Source organism: Cajanus cajan, chromosome 10, assembly GCF_000230855.2.
Source record: "Cajanus cajan strain Asha chromosome 10, NIPB_CcT2T_4, whole genome shotgun sequence".
Taxonomy (NCBI): domain Eukaryota; kingdom Viridiplantae; phylum Streptophyta; class Magnoliopsida; order Fabales; family Fabaceae; genus Cajanus; species Cajanus cajan.
Window position 1 is genome coordinate 21,636,970 of NC_138526.1, and position 11,907 is coordinate 21,648,876.

The 11,907-nt window shown below is 31.9% G+C and overlaps 1 protein-coding gene across 1 annotated transcript; it reads right to left on the reverse strand.

Moving 5' to 3' along the window:
• Window positions 1–2,799: 2,799 nt before the first annotated feature.
• LOC109806097 (Nucleotide/sugar transporter family protein) lies at window positions 2,800–4,461 on the reverse strand. Its single transcript, XM_020368453.3, has one exon. It carries the CDS (start codon window positions 4,227–4,229, stop codon window positions 2,967–2,969), a length of 1,263 nt encoding a protein of 420 aa, XP_020224042.1. The 5' UTR covers window positions 4,230–4,461; the 3' UTR covers window positions 2,800–2,966.
• Between the last annotated feature and the right edge of the window lie 7,446 nt (window positions 4,462–11,907).

An 11,907-nucleotide genomic window follows, 5' to 3' on the forward strand; every position in this document is an offset into this window, starting at 1 on the left:
TTTCTTTGGTGAGGTGGTATGAATCTATGTAGGGGGTCTCTATGGTCATCTACATAAATCTTAAGGGGCCTTCTGGTAAAGAGTCCCTAACGAATATGGGGGACAACCACAACCAACTATAATGTTTTGACTTAATCCTGGTAGATATCCCCTAGTTGAGAGTGGATTGTGACGAACACCTAATGTGTGGTGATCCAGTCCATGGCTCATAAGTTGCCTTGTGTTAGAATGCTTTTGGCGATGTAGATATTAATATCATTTACATGTAGAATTAGGAACATATTTCGCATAAGTCTCTAATATTGTGTTGTTATTAATTGTGGATGTATGTTGTGCTAGTGTTACTTAGATACCTTGTATGTACTATATAGGGATGAGAATAAGTCAGGTTTGACTTTGTATATATAAGTTGAGTATGTTCTACAAAATTAAAGCTTAAGCATAGCTCATTATCTATCATAGACTTTTTTTTATATATAAGTTTAACCTGGTCTTTTTAAAATCTAGCTTGGCCTATTAGCCTATTTAAAAATCTATTTAAATTATTAATGTTAATTAGACCAATAAACTTAATTTTTAAAAATCAACAAAATTATTTTTAAAATATAGTTTACTCAATATTATTAAAATTTAAATTTTAAAAAAATTGAATTATTTTATGTTGAAGGGACAATTCATGCATAGTCATGTATGTTTTTGTAACTCATGCATAGGTCATAAATTTATAAACCTATTACGAAAAAAATTATATAAAAAAATTTAAAATATTGATAATTTATTTCTATTTTATAAATTTATTTGTTTATTTATATTTTTAATAATATACATATATATATATATATATTAATTTTTATTATATTATATAAATAAATAGGATGACCTCTCAAACCTAACAAATTTTTCTATAAGCCTAAATATGACTTATTTATATAAATAAGTTTTTTTAAAAGTCTATATTTAATCTTTTTAAAGAGGTCAGACCATAAGTCTTTGGTTCATTCTCATCCCTAATACTATACATGGATGAGACATACTGTCACTCATATTTTTGTGTTGTTTGTTATTTTTGTTTGGATTGATTGTCATACAAAAATAGAACAAGTATATGAGATCGATAATAAGAAAGAGAAAATTTAGTACTTTAAAGTTTAGTACTTTAGTTGGTATTCCAAAGCTTACTCTTATAACATAGAAGCTAAAGGACTTTATTATGCTTTCTTAGTTATAGATAGAGTTTACTTATTTTATTATGCCTTGTGATTTTCAAGATTTTGTAAAAAGGTTAATTTGTGTCTTGTTTTATGAACTTATAATTATGTTTACTTACCTTTTTGTTAGAGTTCATGGCGACGTACGAATCCTTTTACTATACAGATTAAAGTAATTGTTTATATTATCTTTTAGTTAAACTTATTTTTTTTAATAATCTTTTATAATAAATATTTTAAGGGCAGAAGGGTGTCTTAAATGATAATATCTCATTTTGTTTCTATTACACTAACAACTTGTCAATTATGAAAAAAATTTACTTGAAATGAAAAACTCCTTGTCCCCTCCTTTTCCGTCCAAACTCATCCACCCAAACATAACCTAAAGGGTAGTCTACATTACCTAAGACAAGTAAAAACCACCAGTTAACACATAAGCATAAATATATCAATTATGTCCGTAACTGAACTTGGGAATATGATATTAAAGAAACTAAGATAAAAAAAGGTGAGGGAAGTTGACAAAGCCTTTTGTCTAATTAGTGACAAATGATGGCAGTCACTTCTATACGCTTTGAGACATTGATAATTTTGTTTGATGATGCAGGGCAGCTAGAACATCAGAACATTCATTATCATGTCGAAGATTTCATGATATGCTCTACTATGCTTATGATTCATGAAAGCCAAAAATCAAGAAGAACAATTAATACCATTCAAGTACATGAAAAACCTTACTCAGACACGCCAATTATGCTATATAAAATGTTTCACTAGTTAAAACCTAAAAGCAACTAGTAAGGATCCATTTGGATAAGTTTTTCCAGAAAAAAAAAAGAAATAAAAGAAATAAACTTCTCCTTAAGATAAAACTAACTTATGTATAAATTAAAAATAAGATTTTGAAGAAATTAATAGGAGAAAACTTTTACCAATTAACTTATGTTTAAATTAATTTTAACTTATGAACAAATTTATTTCAGTTTTATTTTCTGTTTTTTCCTCTCTTAAAAGTGCTTCTATGAAAACTTATTCAAACACATTCTAAATTTCATGACAATACAGCAGAGCAGTGCAAGGGAAAAAGTGGAGCTGTACCAGTGAAGGAGAGAAACTCTTTAGTTCAACAAACAGCTTTTAGAATCTAAAAATTGTGAAAGTCGCATACCACCTCAATTCACTTCTGATGATCAACAATAGAATCAAAAGAAAACCAGATTCTTTGAAGACATGGGAATAGAAAGCAGTGTGAGTATTTGGAAAAATATACTCACACTTATGCTACGCAGTCACCAAATGAGAAAAAGGCTTCATGATTTGTAGTACAAATCCTAAGCAATAAAATGATAGTTGCCGAATGTCATTTGCATTTAGGATAGCAAGCATGAGACAAACAATATGAAAGACGAAATAAATTTGGTAGAGAAAGACAAGATTCAGTCACTGAAATTTCAACCAACGGGTGAATCATAGAGGCTTGCTGAAGCAGTAAAGCAACATTGAAATCAACCATAGTCAATTTCATATACCTGTTTGATCTATTTAATAGAAATCAAGAAAGAAGGAATTATATTCATGAAAACAAACCAAATATGGAAAAAGAGCTATGAAATATCAATAGAAAAATCAAGCAATGGTTCAAAAGAGACCATAATGGAAGATCTTATTTAATGTCTAATTCTAACAAGGCTAACAGTAACACTCAAATAATCAAACAGTTTTTACTCTCTCTAATACTTCCTTTTCCCTTCTTTTTCTCTAACTACTCTTTTCATCTTCAATTTTCTTTGCTTTCTTTTTGGATGTTGCCTGTGAATATAGGAAAGTCCCAAGAATTGCAATGGCAGATCCAAGGCCATTAAGTGGTCGAACCGGATTCCTGAACACCAAAACTGAAGATACAATCACCACCACTCTTTTCATTGTGTTTCCCACAGAGAAAGTGAGTGGGCTGATTTCATCTAGTGCTTGGTAAGATGATTGGTTATAAAGATGGTAGAACACACCAGACAGCAACACCCAAATATAAAAAGTGGATGTTTTCCCTATAGTTTCAATTGCCTTGTAATACCCTGGGATCCACTGAGACCCTTCTACGAAAATAGCCACAGGAAACAGGTAGAGCAATGAGAGTATAGTAATCCATCCATACAAGTTCAAGCCATCAACTTCCTTGAAATTCTGCAAACTTCTCTTGGAGTAGATGTTCCTCAACACAAAACCAACATTGCTAATAAGGGCACCCCACAACCCTTGCACATTGAAAGACACCTCAGTAACAGCAGCTAGAGAACAACCAAGCACAATTGGTAGAATAGAGAGCCAAACCTGTATGGGGTACCTATCACCAAGGACAGAAGAAAAGATGACAGAGAAAACTGGCTCTGCAGATTTGATGACATGGGTGAAGGAAACAGCAACCTTGGAGAATGAAACACAGGCTGATATGTGGCCTATTGTGTGGAACAAAGCAGGTCCAAGGAGGGCAATGATAAAGGGTTTTGAGATTTTTGGACAAGGTTGGAGCTTTAGGGACCAAAGCACCACCATCCAAATGGACCCCACAAAGAGCTGGAAAGAGGCAAGAAGCCAAGGGTAAGGGAAAATGTTCAACACTTTCTTGTTGTAAATGTTGAACACAATGTTTTGGAAGTACCAAAGCCCAAAAACCAGACCAAGTTTGAGACTTTTAGATTTGGGAGGAGCTACATTTTCTCCTTCAGGGTTGGCTTCAGATGCAGCTTTAACGATTTGGTTTCTGGGTTTTGATGAGAGCTCAAAAGGGTGTAGGAGGAATCTGTTAAAAGATCCTAACTTTGAGATTGAATGTTGGATCTGAGAAGTGGGCTTGAGAGAAAGTTTGGAACTTCTGAGACGGGATTCATGAGTGGCTTTGTGATTGGCCTGAAACCTTGTGAGAAGATTTGGTCTGAGATTGGGATACGCATTAAAGGAGAAATGGTGATTGGGTTTGGTGAAAGTGACAGGGGAGGATGAGGGAACAACATTTGAAGATAGCATTTTTAATCTGTGGCTAATTTTCTCTTGCAATACAACCACAAAAACAACAACAACTGAGACAATGGAACTGAAAAACAGATTCTGAAAAGGGGACAAACGGACAGATATAAGAGGCTTCCGACACAAAGGGATCAAGTCCTTTTGAGAGAACAAGAGGAACTGGAAAGTGTAACCAACCAACCAACCAACCCCCTTCCACAAAACCTACTCGTTAGTACAGAGGAAGCCCAAAAGGTACAACTTTGTCCCTAAACTGAGTTCAGTTAGGACTTGGGAATATTTTTCCTTCTAAAAAAAATTAATTTTAATTTTTATATTATTATCTAATAAAATTATAATTCTACCACCAAAAGAATATAATAATTTTTGTTTAGTAATTTGCACAACAAAATAATATTTAAATGTGTTAAAAAATCAATTTCTATGAATAAAATACAAATAATTATCTTACATGAAAATATTTTTTTAAAAATTAATAGAGAATTTTTTATAAAAAAAAATTAACTTATATATAATTTTATATTTTATTTTTTTAAAATATTTATGAATTAAATTTTAATTTTTAAAATAAATATTAATAAATAAAATTAATTTTTTGTTATAATAAATTATCAATTTTTATATTAAACATGATTCTTTTTTCGCAAGAGAGCGGACTTCTCTTCTATAAAAGGAATTTTAGAAATTTTTTTTAACATTTTACCTAATTTAATTTTTATTTATTATAATTTTAATCAGAAAATAGTAGCGCAAAATCTTGAAACTTCGTTTTCAGTGGTCTTAAGATACTAATTTTGGTTTTAAAATTAAAATTGAAAACAAAACATGTTTGCATGAAGAGAGATTAAAATCAAAAGGCTTTTTAATTTAATTTAATTTTAAAATTATTTAAACTCCATTTTGAAAAAAAAGTATGTTTTCAAATTTTAATTTTAAGTTTTTAAAAAATATCCAAGCACTTTTGATATTTTATTTCATCTTTCTCTACCAAGAAAAAAAAAAGAATCAGAAAAAGAAATGAATGCAAGTGTGGTTTGGAATTGAAATATAAAATTAGAAATTTAATACAATTATTTTGAAAGTGTGAGGTTTAAGTAAAACAGAATAAGTTTTTTAAGTAAAACTATAACTCTAAAAGTAGCTAATAATTCGATAATAGTGCATTAAATGCATTAAAGAGTAATAAAGTTACATGTCTTAAAATAGTAATAAGATTATAATAAAATACTAGTATATGTTAAAGAACTGTTGTATTGTCCAGTATATTAATTTTACTTATTAATGACTAATTATGTTAATTTATAAGTACCATTCAGGTTTCATTAGAACTAACAGATGAGATTTTGTACAAAGTTTAGATAAATATTAATTAAATAAATTTTATGTTCAAATAATGTTTCCACTTTATGAATGAATCAAGTTAATTAAAAGATTAATAAAATACAAGTGTTACAACCATTTTTTTAAAAATTTGATCGGGCCTTCCACGGTTCCACCAGTTTGTTTGACTTTTAAAAAAGGACCATTTCAAAACTTGGGAGAAACAGTCAAATCAGTGAAAACATGTTAAAAAAATAGTGCAAAATATGGGCTTGAACTGGTACTTTAAAAAAATTAACAAAATATTTTTAAGATAAATATATGAATTAGAAATCTATAACAATATATAAATATAATATTTGTTTTCATACTCACATTTTATGATTTATTTATTTTCATAATTATCTCTAAATCATCTATCTTTAAATAACAAATCATTTAATAACTTTTATTATTATTATTACTATTATTATTATTTTATTTTTATATATTAAGTAAGTATATAGAGACATAGACCGTGTAATGACATATCAAGTGTCAAGTTAGTACTATACTAACAAAAGCGTAAATATGTAACTAAAAATATAAGTTACTTATCATAAATCATAAATTTATCATGTAATAAAACCTGACATCATCCATATATATATATATATATATATATATATATATATATATATATATATATATATATATATATATATATTATATAACACATTCAAGATCTCAATGATCAAAATCAAAATAATAAAATAATTTTTAATTATCAAAGTAGTAAATCACTTTCTTTTAAGGGGTTATAATCCTAAAATATACAATATTTAAATGTAAGCATTAAAACTACTCTACACCCAAGCCTAAGCTGATCCTAAAACAACAAAAATAAATTCATAAGACCAACATGCCTCAAACTTAAACCAACATCTAAATGGCCACAACAGCTCCAAGATAGCCATCCTCTAACTAAATTTTGTATGCTCTCATATCAAATATGATCATTGTAATTAACATAACAAACAACAAGGTAAGCTTGATAAACAACAATAAAATATATAATAATAAGAAAATGTGTGTAGAATAAACATAACATTCAACTCAAACCTCAAATTGCTCACACATCATCATATAACCCCACCATAGAGGAACCATGCACAACCACAACACACATTCATTGTCATATGTTACATCTAGCATATCAAACATCAATATGCCTACTTGCACCATGTGTCGTCACACATAAACAATGGACTTCTTTTATATGAGCAACCTACTAGAATTAACCTTATCAAATAGTAACTATCTTAATCACTTAGGTATCATCAACATAGACTTGAAAGGTCTAGTATCACCATTGAGATAGAATAAATGGATATGAGCTTATCATGACGTTGGTATGCAACAACCAAGTTGCTTATCGAATTAGTCACTACCTAACCCCAAGATACCATGCACTTTTCTAACATTAGGTCAAGGTACACCCCCAATGACCACTCATGACTTACGTATCCACTCAACATCAAGGTATATGGAAGCCAAACACGACTATTCAATAGCTAGTATGCAACGTTCACTACATACCATTTTCAAAATAGTGTTTGAAGGAGACTCATGTTTTGTAAAATCCCATCCCTATATGGGACCACGAAGCACTAGGCTTTGGAGATCCAATCAACTAGCACCTCCTACTAACAACTTAGCCAAACATCTCAACTCATCATTCTCCTTCAAACTTCCTTAAGGGCATTTTCAAAATGAAAGTGGGTGAAGGGGATCCAATCTTCCCAACATCTCACTCAACTCTATGAATTAAAGGCTTAAAACCTCCCTACATTCACTCTAACACCATGCATAAGCATACGACTCAACTACAAACACTATAGGCTCATGCTAACATCTAATCACTCGACAACATATATGAAAGATACATAGATAAACAACATAAACAATATCATCATCATCATTGTAACACCCTATTTTTTAGAAAATAATATTATTATTAATATTATATTTTTATTATATTTTGGGGTGAGAAATATTTGATTTTATTATTATTATTAAAGGAAAAACATTTTTGTATTATTATTATGTATTTTATTTGAGAAAAAGGAGAAGCGGGTCGGGAAGGGTAATGAGTTAGGTTGACCGGCCCGAGGGAATGTAAAGGAAGGGGTTAGCAGGTTAACCCTCATTAGTCTCATTTTGGCATTTTTGAAGGAGTGAGAGAAAAAGAAAGGAAAAAGCAAGAACTCTAAGGAGGAGTGCCCAAGAAGAAATCAGGAGCGACTTCCATTGCACAAGAGTATTTCGATTAATGCAATCAGGTACGGGGGGAAAAATGGAATTTATATGTAGAGTCATATGATGGAATAGGTAGAGGAAGGGTTCCCTAGGATTTATAGAAATTTTATAAGTTTCTATTTAGATGTTTAGTAATTTCAATAAGTTCTATGTGTGCTTTTATCCATATTTTTATATTAATTATTGGAAATGAACGTGAGGGATGGGAGACAAAATTGTTTAAAATGTGCTAGTAGGTTAGGGTTATAGAGAATTGGGATTTGAACAATTGATGCATTTTTTGGGCAATTGATGGATGCTAGTGTATTTTCGAGTGAATTTGATAAATTTTGACTGATTGGAGTGTATAGAGGATGATTGTATGATGATAATGGATTTTGGGTGCGTGTTGTTCATGTTTTTGGGTTGAGGAATTCACAATCGTGCTGGGCCTAGTTCCTAGTGTCGGGCGCATATGTAAAGGATTAATATGAGTTCCAGAATTTCTACACCAGGCGAAATTATAATTTTTTCAGGCGCAATTCCTTGAGGAGGTCTTTGCCAAACCTGACGCCGAGCGCGATCTTTTAGCGCTAGGCTAAGCGAGAGTAGGGATTCTCAGGTTGAGCTGCGTCAAGAAAAATTGTAATTTCGTCGAGCATGAGTCTGAATTAATATTGTGCATTTCTAAAATGATTATGGATTTATTTTATGGGTTAATCCATTTATTTTGGTGGATGTGGGACGTGGCATAAATAACTGTGTAATGCAAGATGTGTGTATGACCTATTACTTTATGGAATGTTGGTTGCGTTTGTGATATTAAATGGAATTGTGAATTGTGGTGTGATGAATGGGCACAGTTGGATGTGTGACATGCTGCCAGACGTGAGATGCGTCGGTACGGGCATGTGCGTGATATGGTGCTATTTATGTAATGTTGTGGGCATGGTTGTATACGTGATACAATACTAAATGTGTGATGTGTCGGTACGGTCGTATACGTGATACAATGCCGGTAGTGGAATGCATCGGTGCAGTCATGTGTGTGACATGATATTGGATGTGTGATGCATCAATAGGGGCGTGTGTGTGATACGGTGCTAGATGTATGACATGATGTATATGTGCGAATTATGATGAGGCAATGGAATGTAATTGACTTGAGGATTGATGATATTGATCATGCTTGAATGATAGATATTGTGTTTGTGTATTATATGACATTGAGTTTGTTCATGGGAGTTTTCTAATGTGCTTTTCATATAGATGTCTTCTTTTCTCATGATATGTTTTGTGGTTGTTTTTAGGTGAGGAAGATCCGGACTTGAGTGATATTCAAGGTGCCAATAGTTGAGTCATGAGATTGCTCTGATAGTGTGACATTGGGGCAAAGGATTTTAGATTATTTATTTTATTGTAATTGGACTTTATATTTCTTTGTTAGTTAAATTTAGGAACTTATATTTTATAAATATTTGTTTTAATTTATTTGAATATTGGAAGTATTTTAATCGTGAACCATTTTACTCGAGTTGAGGAACTATTTCTTTATATTTTTATATTATATGTGTTGGGATAGAATGGATGTCACATTTAGTGGTACCAAAGCTGGTCGATTCAATTAGCTGTGAGTAATGAGTCCATTATGCTTGTTTGATGGTTGATAGTTGGAATGAATTGTTGGTTTAAGCTTATTGATTTGTATAATGTGGTGAATGATTGTATTGATTGTTTTATAATTTGATGCATGACTATATTGCTTTTCTGTGAACCAAAAAAGTGATGGTTGGGGGTAGGAATGATTGTGCAATCATTGATGCTTTGCAAGCGATGGCTCAGGCTTTTGCTAACATGAACCAATGGCCAAAAGTGGATTGGATAGAGAGATTCCAAAGGAAAAATCCACCAAGCTTCTGTGGGGGATATGATCCTGACGGGACTGCTGATTGGATGTTTGAGGTAGAAAAGATATTTTAAGCTTTGGGATATCCTTTGGTGTAGAAGGTGACTTTGGTCACCTTCATGCTTTCTGGGGAGGCTGGAATTTGGTGGCAGGGTGCCTTACAGGATGATAGCTGAGGGCACTCATGTTAATTGGGAGAACTTCAAGCGATTGTTCATGGAGAATTATTTTTTGCAAGATGTGAGAAATAGGAAACAAGTGGAATTTCTTGAGCTAAAGCATGGAGATAACATCATGGCGGATTATGTGTATAAGTTTAAGGCACTAGTTTGATTTTGTCCCATGTATGATGATGTCGGTAATGAGGAGATTAAGTGTATAAAGTTTGTGAGTGGTCTTCGTCCCGAGATTAAGCAAGTTTTCCATTATCAAGGGATCATTCACTATCATGACTTGGTGAACAAGTGTCAGATTTATGCTGAGGACAACTGTGTCAGGGTGACTCATTATAAGAGTGGGGGACCGATGAGGAGTTAGAACAAGTTTGGTTCATCTATTGGGGATTCTAGTGTCAAGGGAGGTAGTCAATAATCATCATTAAGACACCCTTTTACTCTACATACTAAATAATATAGATTTTTGTATAAAATGTATTTGAAATTATAAAAGGTGTTGTAAAGAACTTAACTATTAATTTAAAGTATAAGGTTCACATCTCTTAAGATGAAAGTCCTGAATAACATAAAACCAAACAAAAGTATATAACTAAGGATGAGGCATAACCCACTTATTTACTCAAACTTTCAACATGAAAAGGAATCATCTATAAATATATAACTCCTATTATTGTTAAAAGTAATGAACTCTTAGTCTCGATATCACACTATCAAAATAGTTCCCAAAGTCTATGAAACATTAATCCCTGCCTTCATCAAACTTTTTTCTTGTACTTGGCCTAAGCATACAAATGATGATCAACCTAAACACACATAATAATACACAAGGAGTGAGAATACATCTCATTCATGTACAATATATATAAAGCATAAGGACAACTCAACACACATACATCGTAATACATTTATCCTTATCTCCACATCCAACCACATTCTTCTTAGTAACACCATTCAAAATACATTCATACATTATCAACATCTAATAGTCATGTAATTTAAATATTCATGATCATAATTGTAATGACTCATGCAGATGCATGCGCCTAACTTTACATGCATGTTGTACCAAATCTCTTCATGTTCCTCAACTTAGAATAACTTAGGAGTCATGGAACAAGACCACCCCATCCTTGGTGATTCTCCTGAACCACCTTCAACTAAGAGATATCTATCAGGATCTTATCAAAGTGTTACAACTGACCTTGATTGCCTCATACCAATCGCATGAGGTTAACACCTTCCAAGGCATAGGTAGATGAACTATAAATGCTACCTACATAGACTCACACTATCCTACAAAAAAAGTATGTATGCATGGACTCTAACAGCCACACCACATCATTACAAAGATGCAATAACCATCAACTTCATTTGTGAGTCCACAACACTTGACTTATTCACCATGCCTTACCTCATTACTCTTAGTAACTCAATACAACATGCATCAATATAATTTCTCATACAACAACACTTATACATAACCATCATTCATACACGTTAGAATATATTATTTGTTGATCCTCTCACACATATAGTTCTCTTTTATTCTCCTTTTTGTATGTTTACACTATGTTACTAACTCATTACCTTCATTATTTTAATTCTAGTATATAATCCTTCCTCACGACTTCTCTAATGTCAATTTATGTGTATAAGTTTATTTGAGAAGACAATGTGGCACCTGATGAGGCAACACTCGCACCCAGCACAGAAAGGTTAGGAACCTCTTTGCCAAAGTTGTGATCGATATAGTGTCACCTATTCCCAACGTGAAGAGGCTTGGAACCTCTCTGTTGTTAAGTCAGACGAAGCAATTCCCAGTAAGGTTTTGAATGAGACAAATATAATATATGTTGTTATTTCTAACAAGTGTGTTAGTGTTTCAGAAAAATATAAGTACAGGTAAGTTGTGAAGAATGGAACATGAGCCACTTCATACACTGCAAAAGAAGGCATCAGACTAAAAGGCCAAAACAAGACCATAGACAAAAACTTCAAA

Coding starts and splice junctions, on each gene's coding strand:
- LOC109806097 (XM_020368453.3), bottom strand. CDS start 4,229: ATGCTATCTTCAAATGTTGTTCCCTCATCCTCCCCTGTCACTTTCACC.